The 20927-nt window shown below is 36.0% G+C and overlaps 3 protein-coding genes across 3 annotated transcripts; 1 reads left to right on the forward strand and 2 right to left on the reverse strand.

Moving 5' to 3' along the window:
- The first annotated feature begins 56 nt into the window (after nt 1–56).
- On the forward strand, nt 57–3916 carry ccdc90b (coiled-coil domain containing 90B). Its single transcript, XM_073824978.1, has 9 exons — nt 57–478; nt 555–674; nt 1986–2089; nt 2176–2277; nt 2453–2494; nt 2603–2674; nt 2764–2817; nt 2964–3078; nt 3541–3916. Exons 1-9 carry the CDS (start codon nt 382–384, stop codon nt 3594–3596), a joined length of 762 nt encoding a protein of 253 aa, XP_073681079.1. The 5' UTR covers nt 57–381; the 3' UTR covers nt 3597–3916.
- A 2441-nt stretch (nt 3917–6357) lies between these two features.
- pcf11 (PCF11 cleavage and polyadenylation factor subunit) lies at nt 6358–16718 on the reverse strand. Its single transcript, XM_073824294.1, has 16 exons — nt 16350–16718; nt 14417–14542; nt 13994–14176; nt 13737–13898; nt 12568–13556; nt 12303–12483; nt 11982–12219; nt 10469–11832; nt 8798–8849; nt 8556–8672; nt 8343–8457; nt 8030–8213; nt 7756–7911; nt 7574–7666; nt 7448–7483; nt 6358–7248 (listed from the first exon to the last, which is right to left on the reverse strand). The coding sequence occupies exons 1-16, from the start codon at nt 16515–16517 to the stop codon at nt 7036–7038; spliced, it is 4377 nt and encodes a 1458-aa protein (XP_073680395.1). The 5' UTR covers nt 16518–16718; the 3' UTR covers nt 6358–7035.
- Nucleotides 16719–17982: 1264 nt separating this feature from the next.
- Nucleotides 17983–20726, reverse strand: ddias (DNA damage-induced apoptosis suppressor). Its single transcript, XM_073825062.1, has 4 exons — nt 20379–20726; nt 20038–20199; nt 19845–19950; nt 17983–19756 (listed from the first exon to the last, which is right to left on the reverse strand). Exons 1-4 carry the CDS (start codon nt 20489–20491, stop codon nt 18077–18079), a joined length of 2061 nt encoding a protein of 686 aa, XP_073681163.1. The 5' UTR covers nt 20492–20726; the 3' UTR covers nt 17983–18076.
- Between the last annotated feature and the right edge of the window lie 201 nt (nt 20727–20927).

Raw genomic sequence — 20927 nt, forward strand, 5'->3', positions numbered from 1 at the left:
TTGATCAACTTGTGACAACATCCGGGCAGCTACGCCTCACTTGTTTAATGCTAAGCGCCGTTCTAGCTTCTATTTCTAACATCAAAAAGAAGAAAAAAACTCCACCTTCTTCACAATCTGTCTAAACGTCATCTAAAGTGTACCAAAAACAGGAAACCACACATAATAAACAGATCTGCAGAGTTTTTCTTAGGACAGTGCTAATCGATTTGACCCTGCAAGGTGTGTCGTTCTGCCTGGAAGAACTGGGAAGGGCAGACAGGAGTTCGTCTTGGCTACTGTTGAGTAATTTACAAAAAGTATAGAGGCTAAATACGCATAACAGTTCCTTCCCATATAATTTAGACTATATTTATTTAGTTTAGACATTTTTATACAACTATGTCATGCTGGGGAATCTTTATACGGAGACAATACCAGTTGTCCTCGCTCTTAAAATTGCATCAGTTCAACATCCAACCAATATGCCATCGGAGAGGTAAGTGTTGTTCTTCGACGATACAGTGCAGTAAATTGCACATTTCAAGGGTTCACCGACGTATTTTTCCTTTTAGGATTCCATAAAACGACTGCTGTCAAGACATATGATGTAAGAAAAGTGGAGTTAACGCCTCTGGAGCAGAGAAAACTCACGTTTGACTCCCATGCGCTCGTCAAAGAGCTGGAATCCAGCGGTATGTTTACAAGACTACTAACTGTTTGATAAATACTAGCCCTAGTTTGTTGCACACACATCTTTAATATGGTATGGAAGCCCATTTCCTCTACAAGAAAAGAAATCATGCCTTAAAAAGTCGAAATTATTAAATGCTTAAGTCATAATTATGACATAAAAGACTTTAAAAATTGTAATTATGAGATAAAAGTTAAATCCATAATTTCAACTTTTTATCTTGTAATTATGACTAAAGTCATAATTTAAAAAAAAATATGTCATAATTTCGACTTTTCAAGTCATAATTTTGACTTTTTATCTCATAATTTAATTTTTTTGTCATAATTTTTGACCTATCTCATAATTCCGACATTTTATCTCATAATTATGACTTTAGTCATAATTTAAATTATCTCATAATTTTGTCTTTTTATTTCATAATTTCGACATTTTATCTCATAATTTCAATTTTGAAGTCATAATTTTGACTTTTTATCTCATAATTATGACTTAAAATCTAATTTATGAATTATGACATGTTGGAATTGTGATTTAAGTCATAATAAAAAAAAATTTAATCTCATATTTTCGAATTTTTAAGTAATAATTTAGATTTTATAAATCGTAATTTTGATTGTCTAACAGAATTTCGACTTAAGTCATAATTTTATCTCGTAATTATGAACTAAGTAAGTCATAATTTCGTTTTTTTTTTTATCATAATTTCGGCATTATAAATCGTAATTTTGACTTTTTATCTCGCAGTTGACTTAAGTCATAATTTTATCTCGTAATTATGAACTAAGTAAGTCATAATTTCGTTTTTTTTTTTATCATAATTTCGGCATTATGAATCGTAATTTTGACTTTTTATCTCGCAGTTGACTTAAGTCATAATTTTGACTTTTTATCTCAATTTTGACTTCAAGTCAATGTTGATTTCTTATCTCATAATTTCGACTTTTTAGATCATAATTCAACTTTCTATCTCGCAATTCAACTTTTTATCCCGTAATTATGACTTAAGTCATAATTTCGTCTTTTTATCTAGTAATTATGCCTTAGTTATGTCAATTTTGACTTTTTAAGGCATACATTTGTTTTCTACCTGGCGGAAATGGGCTTCCATAGTATGGCAAGCCATTTTAATATTTTTGGGTTAAAACGAACAACTATTTTATACATCTTAAATATAAATGTAAGTTTAATACAGATATTTAAAATTTAAATTATTTATATTTATTAAATGTATTAAATATGCTTGTTTAGATCTTGTCAAATTAAGTAGTTTTGTTAGATTTAAAAAAAATTGTCTTGCATATGTATCTAGGCTTTGAGAAGAGGCAGGCAGAAGTGATTGTCACGGCACTGGTGACTCTTACTACAGCCAATATGGACATTGTATACAGAGACATGGTCACTGGAGCCCATCAGGTAAACAGCCAACATAACGGCTGCCGGCAGAAATGACTATTAATGAACCCCATTGAATGATATGGTTTCCTCATCTGTTCTTTTAGGAAATAGCTCTACAACAAATCATGGCTCATCTAGACGCTATCAGGAAAGACATGGTTATCCTGGAGAAGAGTGAATTTGCCAATTTACGCTCTGAAAATGCTGTAAGAGTAAAGTTTAAACCTGTATTTCAAACTTTGAACCTGTATTTTCCTCTATTATCACAAAATAAAGTGAAAAACCTGTTTGTCCACAAAAGTATTTTGTAATTTAACACATTGAAATGTCAGACAATATGTCAGTTATTCAGCTCTTTACCTTCTCAATTATTTCACACAGAAAATGCAAACAGAGCTGGAGCAAATAAGGAACAGACTATTGGTGAGTAGAAGTAGATAAAAGAATTTTGTGGGAATTTGAGCATTCTGCACATTACCTTTTTTTTTGTTTAACGTAAGCTTTATTTCTCTTTTTATGTTTACATTGAAGGAAGAAAGTCAAAAAATCAGAGCAGATGCAAAATTAGATATTAATTTGGAGCGAAGTAGAGTTACAGACATGGTATGTGTACATTACTTGTTAACATTTTGAGTAAGTTCATAGTATATACAATTTCTTTTTACATTCAATTAATATATTTTTCATTACAGTTTACAGAACAAGAGAAGAAACTTATGGAAGTTAAAACAGAGTTCCAAAAAATGGTAAGGTTTACAATTCGTGATCACAGCATGTTCTAACACTAACCTAATCATTTTAACTTTGATTATAAGAAAGCATTTTCAGTGTAATAACATAATGCTTCTATTCCGATAATTCATATAAAAATATAACACTTTTATTTTTTCAGAATGCTGATATAGAAAGTGAAGCTGTGGAAACTTCAAAGAAAATAGACTTACAAGTAGCTTCATTGAGAACCCTCCTGGAATCACTCAAGCTAGAGACGATTAGATATCTTGCAGGTATGTATTCAAGATGCTTTTCAAACAGATGACAGTTACTGTATCTCTACATGTGTTTGACTTTGCAGTGAACTGTTTGCAAGTCCTTTAGATTAGACACTAAATTTGATAACAGACTAAGACCTGGTTTCATAGATAAGGCTAAGCCATGATTATAGTCCAATTAGGATATTTAAGTAATTTTTATAATCATGCCTTAGAAGAAAACATTACTGGTGTGCATCTTGAGACAAAACAAAGGCATTGATACATTTTAAGATCAGTCAGTGCAAGTTTCTTTCAGTTGAAACAGCTCAGACTTACATTTTAGTCTAGGACTAGGCTTAAGCCTTGTCTGTGAAACCAGGGGTAAATGATTTAATCAAGTGCTTTGTTAGTGGCTTTTAATTTGTTGATGCACTTTCAATTTTTTTTTATGAGCACTAATAGTGTTAAACTGAACAATCTGATTTTGTTTCACAGCATGCATCTTCACCTGCTTGGCAATTGCCTTGGGATTCTATCGCTTCTGGAAATGAATCTCAGGAGAGAATTAATGTAATGAGATTTTATCTTAAAACTTCTGCCTTATGTTTTAAACATGCTGATGTATGCATTTTATTTTATTATATTTTTACATCTTCAGTATTGCATATTTTTTATGTGAGCAACACGAATGTGTTTAAGTTTCTTTAAATAAGAGGTGCCTAAACTTTTAACTACGAAGGGCCAAAAGTCAAACTTGTAGTTCAGTGGGTCGAAAAGTAAATGTTGCGTTATGCCCAAATATATTTCTACATTCGTATGTAACAATAAAAAAAAAAAAAGTTAAAATAAAAATATAAATTGAACTGGAAAATATTCTTTAATGGCATGTGGGTTTTTTTTTGTGTGTGTGTGTGTGTGTGTGTGATATGATCTCACATACAGGTGCTGGTCATATAATTAGAATATCTTCAAAAAGTTGATTTATTTCACTAATTCCATTCAAGAAGTGAAACTTGTAAAATGTATACATTTATTCCACACAGACTGATATATTTCAAGTGCTTATTTCTTTTAATTTTGATGATTATAACTGACAACTAATGAAAACCCCAATTCAGTATCTCAGAAAATTAGAATATTACTTAAGACCAATACAAAGAAAGGATTTTTAGAAATCTTGGCCAACTCTGATAATGGCCTTCTGCTCTTCTGCATTGTTGGGTCTGGCATATCGCATCTTCCTCTTCACAATACCCCATAGATTTTGCGAGTTTGCTGGCCAATTAAGAACAGGGATACCATGGTCCTTAAACCAGGTACTGGCAGCTTTGGCACTGTGTGCAGGTGCCAAGTCCTGTTGGAAAATGAAATCTGCATCTCCATAAAGTTGGTCAGCAGCAGGAAGCATGAAGTGCTCTAAAACGTCCTGGTATACAGCTGTGTTGACCTTGGACCTCAGAAAACACAGTGGACCAACACCAGCAGATGACATGGCACCCCAAACCATCACTGACTGTGGAAACTTTACACTGGACCTCAAGCAACGTGGATTCTGTGCCTCTCCTCTCTTCCTCCAGACTCTGGGACCCTGATTTCCAAAGAAAATACAAAATTTACTTTCATCAGAGAACATAACTTTGGACCACTCAGCAGCAGTCCCGTCCTTTTTGTGTTTAGCCCAGGCGAGACGCTTCTGACGCTGTCTGTTGTTCAAGAGTGGCTTGACACAAGGAATGCGACAGCTGAAACCCATGTCTTGCATACGTCTGTGCGTAGTGGTTCTTGAAGCACTGACTCCAGCTGCAGTCCACTCTTTGTGAATCTCCCACACATTTTGAATGGGTTTTGTTTCACAATTCTCTCCAGGGTGCAGTTATCCCTATTGCTTGTACACTTTTTTCTACCACATCTTTTCCTTCCCTTCGCCTCTCTATTAATGTGCTTGGACACAGAGCTCTGTGAACAGCCAGCCTCTTTTGGAATGACCTTTTGTGTCTTGCCCTTCTTGTGCAAGGTGTCAATGGTCGTCTTTTGGATAACTGTCAAATCAGCAGTCTTCCCCATGATTATGTAGCCTACAGAACTAGACTGAGAGACCATTTAAAGGCCTTTGCAGGTGTTTTGAGTTAATTAGCTTATTAGAGTGTGGCACCAGGTGTCTTCAATACTGAACCTTTTCACACAATATTCTAATTTTCTGAGATACTGAATTAGGGTTTTCATTAGTTGTCAGTTATAATCATCAAAATAAAAAGAAATAAATACTTGAAATATATCAGTCTGTGTGGAATGAATGTATTGTATACATTATACAAGTTTCACTTCTTGAATGGAATTAGTGAAATAAATCAAATTTTTGATTCAAATTATATGACCAGCACCTGTATATCTCTGCTTTAGACCAGTGTCTTTAGTATAATATATATATATTCCAACAATTTTTTTTTTTTTATATTGACAATAAATGCACAAGAGTTTGGCCATATTTTTTACATCAACATAGAGTTTTTAAAGATATCACCAAACATTCTCTTTAATGCAAAAAAATAATTATTATTTTATGAGCATGTTTGTATGCATGAAATATTATATATATATAACAAATGTCTATAAAAAAAATAATTCAAACAATGCCACTTTATATATGTTTTATATAGAGGTAATTTAACCTTATCCAGAAGCTGTATTGCAGTCATTTCACTTAACTTGAGCCACAAGTGCTTAGCATGAGGTAAGTGTTATATTTTCATCTTATGAGGATAAACATTTTCTCTATGGGTTTAATTATACACTTGCTACAAGGTAGCACAAACATAATGTTGTAATCAGGTTTTAGCCATGACATGGCTCAAATTGTCTTAGAAGTATGGATTATTTCTTTGGTAGTACATATGAATAATATAACACTGGTACTGGATTTACAGCTCTGTTTTATCATTGTAGCATATTGTTGAAGAGAGATCAACTGGAAGTATGAATGGCTGTTCAAGGTTTTGTTTTCTTCTTCTGGAAAAGGAAATTAAGACATTTACGTTTGTTAACTGTTTGAGACTATGGAAATTATGCTTAATTTAAAATATTACATGTTTTATAAATTTTTACAAATATTAAAATACAGATGAATTAAAAATATGGTTGTAATTAAGTTTATGATGCACATTTAAACAGACACCCTATTGTAACAGTCGGAACCAAATAAACAAACAGAGAAGTTTCCATTAGCACTGAAACTTTATTTAGGATTATGCATAAAACTGACAAGTTTAAATCAGTCAAAAAGCGCACAATAATCACTTTACACACAAGACACTATTTATTCCTCAAATATTTTTTATTGAATATTCTGAATAAAGCAAAAATTGCCCTTTGAACCTCTGCAAAAAGAAAAAAAAAACACCCCGTTTTTTTCCTTTTCATTTTTTCAACTAAACACATTACTCTGAACCAAATACAGTAGTAAACTCAAATAACTATTTACATATTGAGGTCAAGGAATTCTCTCAACTATTAATAATTCACAATCAGCCCCAAACCTGGATTTAGGGAATTATCAATTACTGAAATGCGTTTCCCGTGTTTTATTGGAGGCAAAACAAAAAGTCATTCATAAATTAGTATTCAACCACCGTTCACCATTCTCCAAAAGTCAGAACAAATGTCTCCATTGAGAACCCAAAAAAACCGAAAACAAATTCAAACTTCTTTGTTATCAATACTACACAAAGAATACCAAAAATATCTTTATTTATAAATTAAATTATACATATACATTTACCCCAAACGTACGTCGTTCACAGTACATTTCATTGGGCATTCACATGGCAAAAAATACCTGAAATGTGCAGGCAAATACAAATACAAAAATGTATTTAAAGTGACTAGCTGAGGTCCCGGCCTCAGAGCTCTGCAATATAAAAATATCCTTCTTTACAAAAACACAAAAGACCAGCTAAAGTACCCACAAAAAGAAGTGGCTAAGGAGCAGCATAGTTAGAAAATAATTGCACTGGTTTGTGATTCTCCTTCTAACTTAACCTGAACCTCCTCTTTTACCGTTGGTGCATCCGTATCGTCCTCGGAGGGCTCTTCTTTAATACTGCAGCATGGCACCTCATCACCCTGCTCTTGTTTCATGAAAGCTGTTAAAGGGTTTTCTGTGAGCATTTTATTGGGCGAGGGTGTGCAGTCCACAAAGGAGGATGTCTATGGGAAAAAAAGAGGAAGTGTTTTAATTGACTAAAAAAGCAGAATCATAACCCCAAAAATATCTTAATTTGTGTTCCAAAGATAAACGAAGGTTTTACGGGATTGGAATGACATGAGTGAGTATTTAAGAAGAGAATTGTAATTTTTGGGTGAACTATCCCTTCAACAAGATGCCATTCTGCAAATCAACACTTACATTTTTGTAGTCTTCGTAACATGAGGGATGATATGTCTAAAAGAGAAGAGAAAATTTGTTAGGCATTTTATCAAACATCAAAACCACAACATTTAATTTTCTCTTTTAATTAGAGCAATTTCTTACCTTTTCATCGACTCTGATGGCATTCTTCAGGTGCCACTCTTCCTCTTCCTCCTCCCAGTACATCTCAAACTGCTCCTGGCAAATCTCACAAAGCTGAGGAGAGAGAAAAAAAAAGAAATTTAGCACATTCATCATTTTTCTAATAATCTATGAATTATCACAGTCTGTGTGCATTGTCTAACCTCATGAACGACGTCTGCGGCAGCCTTTACGCTCTGGAACTCTCGCTCTTTGGCTGCTTCCTGAGTTTTCTGTACAACCTCTTCATGAACTTTTTCGAAGAACTGACTCTTTGCCCTCTCCTCAAGATCAGCGATTTCCTCAAATTCAATCCAATCCTAAAAACACAGCACTTCATGTTAGATTTTTTAAAATGTTTGAAGAGATCATTTCAGGTTGTAGTGGCAATGTACATAAATAAGGAAAATAAATAAAACAGGATTGCTTTCAGCTTACCGTGAGGCTGTAGTACCACCGCCGATGTGTAACTTTCTTACTGATGTCCTTCTCCGAACGATTCTGTCTGTAGTGCCAGTCTAAATGATCCGCGTACACATCCGTCTGAGATGCAGTGAAACGCATCCCGCAGGAATAACACTGGATTCCAGTATATAGTTTGGTGATGATGCTGTCGTGTCTCCTAAATTACACAAATTTCCCAAAACATCTGATTGTCATTAAGTGATTTTTACATTGTCACACAATAATAAATTTATTTTCGTCAGATTCATTTGTGTCTAGACTCCAGAAAGTTCATAGATGTACATACTGTTTCATGTCCTCCAAAACAAAGCCAGTCAAATCTGGGACACTTTCATCTTCCTCTTGTTCCTCCTCCTCTTCCTCTTCAGGGACAGATAAAGCCTGACTTGCTGGAGTAGAGTCTAAAATAGATTTTTAAAAAAAATAGGTTCATTTGAAATTTAAGACTGCAATTTAATCGTCCAACGGTAAGAAATTAAATATAATAGAGTATGCATACCAGTTGTTGAGTCTGTCTGCGCAGGTTTTATTATTCCAGTGGATAAAAGTTTCGATAACAGATCGTTCACATCTATTTGCCTCAATGGCTCGGGCTCAGGCTGCTGAAACTGGGAACCTGTATCAATAATTCACTTATTATAATAATGGTCTAAAGTAGACGTCACTAACAAAGGCTGTTAAATTGACAGTGTATAATTCTGTTTCATGATATGCAAACAAATAAAATAAAGACATTCTTACCAGGCTGGAAAGGTATTTGGTTTGGTGGCATGAAAGGTTGAGCTCCAATCATCTAAAAAAAATCACAAGACAAAAAGTGAACTTTAATTTTCCAAGTTTGACGAAAAGAAAACTCTTTAAGGGTGTGTTCACACTTGTCATGTTTGGTTCAATTAAAACAAACTCTTGGTTTGAGTAAGTGTGAACGCTGCCATCTGAATCCTGGTGCGCACCAAACATTACATCCTGTTTTTGGTACGTTTAGAAGTATATGGGCTCTGCCTCTGTTGTGTTCATTTTCCATTCGAACCGCACCAGAGTTTGTTAGAAAAGGGCTGAGACTAGAGCTGCACGATTAATTGGTAAAAGATAGCGATCTCAATCTCGACTCAAACACCCACACAACCTAATTTCTAAATGACGATTCACCTGTATCTTTGAAAAAGTCTAACTAGAACATTTGAATCTGTGTTTGCACTGCCGCTGACACAGGGAGCAGACACTTACCATGTTTAGGTAAGAAACAGCTTCACAAATGGTCTTTTCAACTATCCAGTATTATTTTCTGTCTTATAGTCATTCATATTATCACAGAAATAATACAATAAAAAAAGTCACAGTTCAGATATATACATTGATGTCGATGGTAGCAATCAAAATAGAGCAAGTCATCTTTTAAAAGAAATTGGTGCTTCAAATAACATGTCAACTGCATTGTTTCAGCAGTAGGTGGCAACAAGTAACTTAAAATGTATTTGGCATTGACTTATTCATTTAAGAGATTCATTCAAAAACGCATGATTCACTACAAGTACTTCACAAATATTTCAGCAATCACTGAATAATTCATTCAAACCACTTTTTCATCATTGTAATATAAAACAATAGGTGTAATAAATAATTTTAAACATATATGTTTAATAATTTAAATTAAACACTTTTAAAAAGCCTACAATTAATATTTTGTCACATTATTTTGTTTAGTTCAGAATCGTGGGATAATCTCAATTTGAAAAAAAATTTGTGATTCTCAATTTATCCAGAATCGTGCAGCTCTAGCAGAGACCCATCTTTTTAGCAAGTTCAATCCACTTTCAAACAAACTTCAGTGCAGTTTGAATGAAATATGAACGCAACACCAACTAAACACTTCTAAACTAACCAAAAACAGGATGTAATAAAAAGATGTGACGCCATGCGACATAATTTCACGAAGGGAACAAGTGGTGCATCCAAAACACAGGGAAAACGTAAAGCAACAAGGAGGTAAAGTGCCTTTTATGAGCTCTTTGTGAGTTTGCAGGTGGTGAAAATGAAATTATATGTACACAAAACAATGAGCGCGCTTAGCACAGCAGGCGGCATTAGGTGTGTTCGACTTCACCGATTGGTGAATGGGTACTGGGGACCGATTGGTCTGTTGCAGAGCCGCTTTAAGTCAAACACACCTATTGTTTGGGGAGTTTAGTGAATTACGTCACAAAATGTATGTCATTCAACCTGACCAATCAGGTTGTGAACACATCACTATGCCTTTAGGTTCACCGTCCAAAATGCCAATGTAAATGCCAAGCAGAACAGGGCCATATGTACAAATTCTTTGGTCTAGACCAAATGAACCAAACAAACCAAACTACAAATGTGAACACACCCTATTTTCCACAATGAGGGACTCCTTGAATCCATACTTACAGGTTGAGGAACATTCCCAACACCTGGACCAGGGAATGGAGCAGGTATAAATGAGCCCTGGAAATCTGATGACGTAGGGACTGTCACACTAAAGTTAGATGCTTGAGAAACATTTGGCTGCATGGGAAACTGCTGGGCCGGGCCACCATATGTGTTCATGGGTGGCATGTTGAAATTAGGTGGTGGTAGCGCAGGGTTTATCAAAGGAGCTTGACCTGGTGTTTGATCGTACATTGTTGGCTCCTGCAGTCTCAGCTGGTTTGGAATATTCGGAGCGCAGTATCTTGGAGGACCTTGTGGGTCAAATCTTGGAATAACAGGCGGTGCATCAAATCGTAAGGGTTCAGGCTGTACCGGGTTCTCAAAGTGCATCCCACCTGATGGACTATCAAATCTAACTGCACCCTGCTGTTCATCATAATTCATTAGTCTAGCCGGGAACCGTGGTTCCTCAAATCCTGGTGGACCATGTTGCATGTGAGGATTATCGAACCTTGTTGGATTAACAAATCTGTTTTGGTGCATCGGTTGGTCATAGTGAATTGGGGCTTGAGGGTCAAATCTCACAATGTTGTGAGGCTCTGTATACCTCATTGGCCTGTGTGACACTGGTGGATTGTTAAATCTAACAGGTCTTTCATTGGCTGTGGGAAATCTTTCAAATCGGTGAGGGGTATCAAAGCGATGTCCGGGATATCTTATGGGCCCACCGGACCCATCAAATCCCCCTGCATTGCCTTCGAATCGAGGAGGAGGAGGAGCATAAGGTCTTGGAGGACCATCTAGTCTTGGCTCTCTGATGTGGCTAGGTGGCCCATCAAAAGGAGCTAGAGAACTTTTATATCTATCAAAACGTTGAGGAACATTTGGTCCATCATGCCGTGGTGCGTTCACCTGTGGCATAGAACTTTCTGAGGAGTGAGTCGGAGTATTTTCAGGAGATTCACCATGGTTTCGTCCGCTTCTTCCCTGTTCCAAGAAACCAAGATCATTCCTTGGAGGACCTTCTACACTTATTGGACCATCATCTGGACCTGTTCCAGAGTGCACGCTGTTGGGACTTTCAAAACGTGGGCTGATGTCTCCAGGTTGTTGATCCATTTCAACTGGAGATGAGGACCGTTCAAATGGCGGTCCTGTGGATTTCCCACAGGTCCCGTCTAAGTTGATGGGGCTCGGTGAATTTCTGAATGTGGGACCTGTACATGATGGAGGCCTGTCGGTTCTTCTAGGATCTTCACGGTCAGGCTTTATAGCGTCACCAGGCTTTTTATGCACTTCTGAGATTTCACTGTATTCTTCAGTCATTTCATGTTGAGTGTGATAGAACATTTCATCCAAAGGTGAGTGGCCCTCTTTATGGACTACAGAGATGGACAAATGAATATAGCAAAATAATTCAAGTTTAGACTCTCTATAAAACACCAACAAAATCAACAACCTAAGGCATGTTTGAAAAAAAAAAAAAGAATATAAAACTTAACGTAATATTTACAAAGTGCTACAATCTTACCTGGACGCTGAAGCTGTGTTCTTCTCAACTTAGATTTATGCTCAAGATAAGAAAGCTCTGCGTCAGATATAGTTCCTGATTGTTTCTTTTTTGATTGATATACTCCCTCATCACACGACTCATCCCAAGAGTCAGACCTCTGTCTTTCCTCTTGATACTGAAAAAGTTGATTTATTTGATGGGCTACATTGAGGAATTCGTCATTGGATATTTCACCATCAGCATGCCTTTTGCTAGCCTGAAATGAAAAAATTTCCAGTTTAGCAATATTGCAAATGAATAATGTATTAAACAAGGAAAAATTGATTACAACTGACACACCTTTCGTAAAAGATCCCGTTTACTTGCGGAATTAAGTGCTTCTGGTATTTGTATGTTGCTGTCAACACTCAAGCGATGTTTAGGTGTACGAGGTGTGGACGGTCTTTGATTAGTGTTCCATGTCTTGTGTCTCTGGGTGCTGAGTCGTCCGTGTGAGAGATCTGACTCTGACTGTTTGGGACTGTTAAGGCAGTGTGTTATAAGTTCAATGAGAGAAAGACAAAAGATGTTAAAGAATTGAAATTTAAAAGATGAAGTCACTTACTGTTTATTTTCTTCCCATCCACTCCTCCATCTCTTGCCATCTTTTGTGTCCTTATGCTCTGCAGGAGAAATCCTCTGCTGCAGTCCATCTTTCTGACCTGCTGGTCTATCATCAAGCGGCCTTTTAGATCGTCTTGGCTCTAGGGCGCTTTTCTTGGTACTTCGTTCATCTCTTAGATTTGATTGTGGAAAAGCATCATCGTTATGTGGATGTTTACTTATCCTAGCTTTTCCAGATTTGGGTGATGGACTAATACTCCTGGTTTTTCTCTTTGGAGATGGACGTCTCTCTTTTCTTTTGGGAGAATGCAACGGTGGTGAACGTGATCTTGACCGAGATCTTTTTCTAACATTTGCTTTGTTAACTTTAATTTCTTGTTTCAGAAATGTCTCAAGTCTTTCGTGCTTGTTTAGAGAGCCGTTAATAAGCTTGCCCCTGGTGCTGCTGGACTTCTGATCCCTATCTTCATCCCTATCTTTCTTTTCTGAACTTCTTTTCTTCTCTTTGACATCTTCAGCTTTTGAATCCGTCTTGTCGTGCACCTGCTTATGTAACCTTGGGTCCTTCTTATTCAGTTCAGCAGTCTTTAAATGTTCAGACTCTATTCCTCTGGGCCTGATAAGGACACCTTTTCCAGATGGTGACATTGACTTGGTTTTAGGCTTTTCCTCAACTGCAGAGTTGTCCTTTTTTGGAATCCTCATCTTCTCCAACTTACTCAGTCTTTCAGCTGAGACTTGTCCTCTTTTTTCTGATGCATTCTGTAAGCTTGGTGCGACCTGACTCTCCTTCTTATGCATGACTTGTTCCTTTGCAGTTACAGCTGTTGTACCAAGTCTGTTTAACCTAGGATCTCTGGTTGCCACTTTTTCTGATGGTGCTGGAGGCCAAGTTTTGGTCTGTGGTGCAGGAACCGTATGAGTAACTTGTGGAGAGATTTCGAAACGTGCAGGAGCATGATGGTTTGAAGCAACAGCAGGACTGGCAGCCTTGAGAATGGGAAAAAAAAATTATTCTCTTTTAAAAGTCGGTTTGACAGCATAGACCAGCTACAGCTCATTACATATTACATGCACTTGACACATCACATATACTTCTAAAACGGCAAGTATTAACATGGAGCGCTTTCTAGTTCATCTTGTTATAAAGCACATGACTATTAAACTCACCAACTGAGCTTTTGTTTGTTCAAGTTCAAGCTCTATCTTCTTTTGCTGAAGTTCTAACAACTGCTTTTGCTTTGCAAGCAACTGTTGCCTTATCAATTGTTCTTGTGTCAGGCTCGGAGGTGGAGGTTGTGGTGCAGGAGGCTTCGGAGAAGCTTGTTCAGTCTACGCAAAGAGAAAAGCACACATTTCAGATAAACCATAGCTGTACACTTCTTCCTACTTCTTAAAAATAAAGTTAGGACTCCTTAAATGCTTACCGGTTTTAAAAATTTTGGGTTGACATGTATGCTGGCATTCACATTTGGTGGCAATGGCTTTATAGGCCAAGCAGGATCTATAGAGTTCACACGCACATCTAGTGCATATAGTTTCTTCAAAGGGAAAATTTCATCCCATGTGGAACGCAATTTGAAGAGACTTTTTCTAGTGGCCTCATCCACCTAAAGTGAAGCAAAAGAAAGGGGGGAAAGAATATCTGACTCCTCTGTTTATTCTCAAAGAACACTGACAAAACTATACAGATTACCACTTGTACAAAAACTGAATGTTATTACTATTAAGGTATGAAACAAACTAAAGGTAAATGACTTAATTAGCACAATACATGTTTTAAATGAGGACAAAGAACATGACGTTCAATCAGAAGTAACACCATGGACACAGTTTCAAAAAGTATGTACCTTCTCAAATACACAAATAAAGGAATTGACTAGGTTCTTAGCAAACACTTCAAGGTATTCCCCTCCAACATTCTTCACTATGGAATCCACTAAGTACAAAACTGGGAGCTTCTCACCAGCGGGTGCCTAAAGTGATAGAAAACTGACAAGTTTAGAGAACAACATGGGAGAAATGCACAACTACATTGAATTAGAGCTTGATTGTTGAGGTTATTAAATGTTTGAAGTTGGATCAAAAATCCATTGGGAAGTCCATTGTTTGCTGTTTAAAAAAGATAATGAAAAAAGCTCCTCAAAAACAGATCCACCAAAAATCAGAGAAAGGTCTCTTGGATGCAGAAATTTAAAATATCCATGTCCCAGGTTTAAAAAAGGGGGGTAAAAATGAAAAAAAAATTCTTCTTCAATGTTCACTCTTCATGCTCAGTCCATCAAGAAAATAGTTTTGTTAGGTTGTCAGTACCATTCAGTTTCAGTAACTGGTAGTATTTTAAGAAGCCCAAGTCCTTTAAATTCAGGGGGGGGGGGGTTAACTTGTATTTTTTGGTACTTGACCAGGAATTCAACTCAAGGATCCATTTAGATTCAAGTTTATTCTTCTTATTAAGGGGGAAAAATTAAACACTTGTTTTTTACATTTTAGACAAGTCCATAAAAAGATTCTGACAAGTTGTAACCAAAATGCCCCAGTGCAAAGAGAAGCACAGTTTTTATAAAATTGTCATTTTTTCTTCAAAAGTTTTTTGTACACATTCAGCTTTGGAATGTCACTGGAAAGGACACTGCATCAATGCAAATGTCTTTGTATTAAAGAGCATTTAGATTAGAATGAAATCAATAGAGCAAACATTACCACAAAAAATACACTGGGAAATAAAGACAAAAGGACATTTCACATAGTTTATTGTCACAGTTGTATACCATTTATTAACATTGCAATAAAGAATGGAAAATTACTCAGCAATCTAACACCCCAAACCCTTTATTGGTTCAAGTACACAGAAATTTGAATGGCGCACATATGTATTAAGGACTTTAAATAAATGCAGGCGTGCTCGTTTTCACAAAGCAGCCCAACACGACTATACGAACTAATGCAATTTCAAATAGGTTGCAAACATAAACAAGAGTATAAAAAAAATTCACGAATTTTCCAAATACCCATCTATGCACATAGGCGGCAAACCACGTGTAGCAGCTGGTGATATGACATAACTACAGCCATGAGTATGCAAATAGTTATTTCTGATTAATGGTTGGTATGAACACGTCTTGAACCTCATACTTACAAAATAGATATGCAAAGTGCACAATCAACTACATGACGATGACTCGAGTCGTGGAGCCGATTACATAATACGGAAATATCGTATCTCTTCTATCTAGAGTTTTTGATGATAAATTATGATTCATAAAACCATATGCCATTAAATTACATTTTAACATATCTAACGTTACATATTGACATGAAACAATACTTTAACATTGGCTTAAGACAATAAAGCTAATTGGCCCACAGGGCTGTTATCATTATCCTATAAGCTTACTAAGAAGGTAAAACATGGATTATTAACTTCAAGCCAAAATGTGCGTCAACAATAAGTCGGACTTCGTGAGCAGTTGTGACCCAACCAGCAGATAAACACGCTGCTGCAACTAACCTAATTTGGGAATGTGTAGTGGTGTGACTTTTCTGAGCTACAAAAACAGTAAATTCTGACTGACCGGCAGTTATAATAAACTCAATACTAGTTATCGATAATATAGCATCAAAAACATGTTTTACGTCGATTTACACAAGTGGTTAGCGAACTAGTCGAGCTGCCGCCATATTATAGGCCTCATGTCATGTCGTCGTTTAACTAACTAGCCACACTCGAGCTAAAAGACGATGACTGAAACGAAACAAAAATAAATCTATTTTCATAAAAACCTTGGAAATTTGTGCTTCAATTATTGCGACGATATCCTTGGTGAACTGGATGTTTTCTTCGGCTAGAATGGTGAGCATGTTGATGTGCGGTTTGCTGTTGAAAGTCAGATCTTCCAGCGAGGACTGATACTCGCGGCAGGCGTCCTCCCTCGCGCCTTCGTCCGACATCTTTGAGCCGTTGAGTCGAAGGGCTGTCGCCACACAATTTAAACTACTATACAAACATTAGTCGCAACACAGTCCTCTTAAACATCTGTATTTCCTCTTGGCTTCCTCTGCGCGTCGAATGTCGTGTCGTAACTCCTCGCGTCTTGCTTTTCAATAACGATATTTTCTGTTTGGATAACGCGTTGCAAAATGTCCGTCGTACTGCTTCAGCAGAGACCGCGCGTCATCTGCAATGTTTTATAGTTGAACGCGCGTCACTGCTTTCCGATTGGCTGCGCTGTAACGCTCGAGTCTGATTGGGTGATGGAGACTTCGCGCTCAATGTCATTGGTCAAAACAAAACTATTGTATTCAAGAAGAGCCTATCAGAATTAAATAATTCAATGAATCAACAAAAATCACAACAGAGAGTACAGTGTCGTCATCACCTTGAAAATAAAATACACACTGTAGGAGCATTTGCATAGGAGAGAGGTTCAGCGGGTTCAAAACAATATAGAGATATACAATATATTCTTTTTTTCAATAAGCTGTAAGCACGGATATATCGAAATAGGTTTACCTATCTCGTATTTTAATCGTCTGTTTTGAATATATACGTTGCTGAAATATTAACGGACGTGACGCAGAGCTAAATGAACACAATTTTAATTGAAAAACGTGTTTTTTCTCAAAATTTTTTATCATACATTTGTAAGCCAGTACTTTCGATTATTAAACATGTAGTCAACAGTTCATTTTTTATTTTTTATTTAATTTAACGTACAGCCAAAACAGTAATTTTTTTCAATCATTTATTTAAAATATCTGTTTTCTATTTTAAAATATTTCAATGTAATTTAATATATATATATATATATAAACGGGAGTGTATGTGTGTGTGTGTGTGTGTGTTTTATATTGTTTGTGTTTTTTTGGGAAATAAATTATAGAAATTAATACTTTTATTTAGCAAGGATGCTTTAAATTGATCAAAAGTAATGATAAAGACATTTATAATGTAACAAAAGATTTCTATTTCATATAAATGCTGTTCTTCTGAACATTCAATTCATCAAAGAAACCTGAACCTGTTTTAAACATAATAATAATAAATGTTTTTGAGCAGCAAATCAGAATATTAGAATGCTTTCTGAAGGATGGTGTGACTGGAGTAATAATGCTAAAAATTCAGCTTTGAAATCACAGAAATTAATTACATTTTAAAATATAATTAAATAGAAAGCAGTTGTTTTAAATAGTACAAATATTTCAAAATGTTGCTGTTTTTGCTGTATCAAACTTTGGATCAAATAACTGCAGGCTTGGTGAGCAGAAGAGACTTCTTTAAAAAAAAAAAAAAAAAAAAATCTTCCTGTTCAAAAACCTTTGACCGGTAGTGTAATAAAAAATACATAAAAATAAACAATTCTGGGCATGTATTTATAATATTTATAAACATTTATAAATCATTCAAACACAGTGGTTCATTTACAGTTATATTTTACATTTATCACGTTTTTTTAAGTTACAATTACTAAACAGAACAAATATTATAAATCATCTCACTCAATTTTAATTCAAAATGGATTTTCAAAAAGATCTTTGGACCACTCATTTACAGATAAATTACAACTTGCATCCTGCATGTCAGACTCGCCTGAGAAACTCTCAGTAGACCCAACAATCGGCAACTGATTCTCCTTTTGTATTTTCTCACTTAACTTCAGATCTACAATCTTACTTTTAAACTCACATTTAATTTTTCCGGAGCACAGCAAGCTTACACGTTTTCTGCTTCGCCTACTCTTCTGTCCACATGAGCTGTTATAATAAGAAACCGGGGTGGATTGCAAACATGGTGAAAAAAGCAGAGAACCTGAACCTCCAGGCTCTGATGTGTTGACATTTCTCGGTTCATTGACTTTAGACATCTCTGTCACATCCGAAAGGTTCATGTCCATACTGCTCTGACCAGAAGCAAACAAGTCTACAGAGCAATTGTACTTCTCCTCATGGTCATCAAACACAATACATTCCTGCTTGACTTTGCAGTTTACAGAATGGACCTCACTTTGTGCACAGTGCCTGAAATATTTGCCCTTTTCATGGTTTACTGAACAAAAAGCCAGAGAGGATCTGCTCCTAGTTAATTTTTTCCTTTTTGGAGCGAGTTCTTTTTCGTTTGGAAAAGACAACCTGTTGATTGAAGAGCAGTTAAATGCATGCATAATGTCAGGACTAAAAGGAATCATCCTGGTCTTGGTCTTATGGATCTCAGCATTGTTCATCTTAGTTTCAAGATTGTCAGGACAGTCATTTTCAGTGTAATCTTTCCAGTGTATGTTGTTCACATTGTGCATTGGTGAGAACAATTTTTCACTTTTTGAGATGGTTGCAAGTGAAACCACTGAATTTTCAGTCAGAGAGCATCTATTTTGCAGTTGAATCAATTGATCACATTTACCTGAACTGCGCTCCTTTGTGTCAATTATCTCTGATATCTGAGGCTCAATGCTGACAAATTCTCGTAAGCTTTCTGATAAAGGTGCGTCCTCTAAATCAAAACCTATATTTTGACTGGAATGACTGTAAAGTGACTTCTCGTGTAAAGGTGCATCATATTCTTCCTCGGTTTTAGCCCTTACAAGGTGTCCGAATGTAGTTTTTTCAGAACTACTTCCATGGGACAAAGTGCTAAGTGGATTTATAGCATCACATGCCGTAGAACTGTTAAAATGTGATTCTGATGATTCAAACATGTCACAGCTCGAGGAAAAAGATTTTCTGTGACTGCTCTGTGTTTCATTCTTCAGTTCATCCTGTGTACAATTAACATGCTTCAACTGATTGGTGTTGCTTTGGCATGTTCTTGTCTCTTCATTCTTTGGTGAAAGATCATTATGATCACAGTCTTTGGACTGCTGCAACAAGTCATTATTTAATTCTTCTGGGTAGAAGCATAACCCAGGTGATTGCCAGGCACTCGAGAGTGTGAATCCTTCACTGCTGGGTTGAGAATCCAACTTTCCACATGATGGAGGAGTATAATCAAAACCGCTGAGTTCATTTCTTTGCGAACTTTGTGAGTCTTTCTGTTGTGATGAACAGATACTGTTGGCAGAGTGAGAACTTGCTCGCAGGAGGTTTTTGAAATAGCCTATTACGGTACATCCCATCAAAGACTCACATGGAAAAATGATCTGGCAGGCCACTAACTGTCCAGACAGTGAAGAAGTTTTGGCAACGTTATGAGGAACCTGTGAGGAACGAACAAGAAATGAGTCAAATTACTTAAAAGGGCATAATCTTGTTGCCTCAACCCAGATTAAATGAAATGCTTCATACCTTCAATCCAAAAATGACACATCTTCCAATAAAGCAGTCTTCAACAGCTTTGACAAGGAGCTGTTGAACAGTATGAGTGTCTTCAGTTTTCTCCAAATCAATAAATCTGAAAACATCACACTTTATATCAGCAATGAATCAACAGAAATGTTTGTTCAAGATGTTTAAAATGTATAAATGCTTTAAAACACACCTTTGAAGTTCACTAGCGTTTATCCCAAAGAAGGGATTCAAACAGCCCCCAAATACAGTTACACCAAATATATCTTGGTTTCTGGACACTTTAAATGACAGCCTGTATCTGTAGTCCACGTTTTGTAAGTCACATGTGAATCCACATCTTCCACAAATGGCTCTGAAGATAATGATTCAAAACTTATTCATAATGTTCAGATGCTTTTTAAGTAACACACACAAACACACACACTCATATAATAGTAATTACGTTATAGCATAGGTAATAGCTCGTAATGACACATTCACTAAATACATATAAAGTACATTCACCAAAATTTGCTTAATTTTACAACGTACCTTTTGCTTTCCTGAATTACTCTGGATAGACAGTCTTTGCAGCATGGATATACAAAACAAGAATCTTGTAAAGAAAGTACTGTGCAGCTCACCAGAGCCCGTGTGTTGCTCATGAGTGCTTAAAATACTAGAAAGGTTTACAAACAATGACCATAATACCATTATTCTCTACAAGGAAATACTAACAAAACAGAGAACTCAGATTTTAAATTACGTTTTATAAAAAAAGTTTAAAAATCGAAATCTATATTATTAAAGACATACAACAACAAATAAAACGCTCTGATGAAGATAAAAAAGATCCGAAACCTTTGTGAGCTTTGCATTTCAAAACAAGAACGATTTTCTTCTTCGTTGGTTTTCTCCCTCAATTTTCAGGGAGCACAGCTCCATCTACCGTACAATGTTATTAAATTATAAATAATATGCAGCTATGTGTAGTTTTACCTTTTACACCAAAGACGAATTACGTTAAATTTCAAACTTTTTAATTGCATTATAATTTCCGGTTTAAATTGGTTAAATGTTTCAAGGTCATTTCTGATCATG

This window comes from Garra rufa, chromosome 19 (genome assembly GCF_049309525.1).
Source record: "Garra rufa chromosome 19, GarRuf1.0, whole genome shotgun sequence".
NCBI lineage: Eukaryota > Metazoa > Chordata > Actinopteri > Cypriniformes > Cyprinidae > Garra > Garra rufa.

Bases quoted from the DNA above. Each gene is read 5' to 3' on its own strand.
- ddias (XM_073825062.1), bottom strand. From the start codon at position 20,491: ATGAGCAACACACGGGCTCTGGTGAGCTGCACAGTACTTTCTTTACAA. The intron at 20,200-20,378 runs GTACGTTGTAAA...CATTATCTTCAG, and splicing joins GTAATTCAGGAAAGCAAAAG to AGCCATTTGTGGAAGATGTG. The intron at 19,951-20,037 runs GTGTGTTTTAAA...TGATGTTTTCAG, and splicing joins AACGCTAGTGAACTTCAAAG to ATTTATTGATTTGGAGAAAA.
- pcf11 (XM_073824294.1), bottom strand. From the start codon at position 16,517: ATGTCGGACGAAGGCGCGAGGGAGGACGCCTGCCGCGAGTATCAGTCC. The intron at 12,484-12,567 runs GTAAGTGACTTC...CTGCCTTAACAG, and splicing joins GGATGGGAAGAAAATAAACA to TCCCAAACAGTCAGAGTCAG. The intron at 8,673-8,797 runs GTAAGAATGTCT...TTATTGATACAG, and splicing joins CCAAATACCTTTCCAGCCTG to GTTCCCAGTTTCAGCAGCCT.
- ccdc90b (XM_073824978.1), top strand. From the start codon at position 382: ATGTCATGCTGGGGAATCTTTATACGGAGACAATACCAGTTGTCCTCG. The intron at 675-1,985 runs GTATGTTTACAA...ATATGTATCTAG, and splicing joins CAAAGAGCTGGAATCCAGCG to GCTTTGAGAAGAGGCAGGCA. The intron at 2,675-2,763 runs GTATGTGTACAT...TTTTCATTACAG, and splicing joins GAAGTAGAGTTACAGACATG to TTTACAGAACAAGAGAAGAA.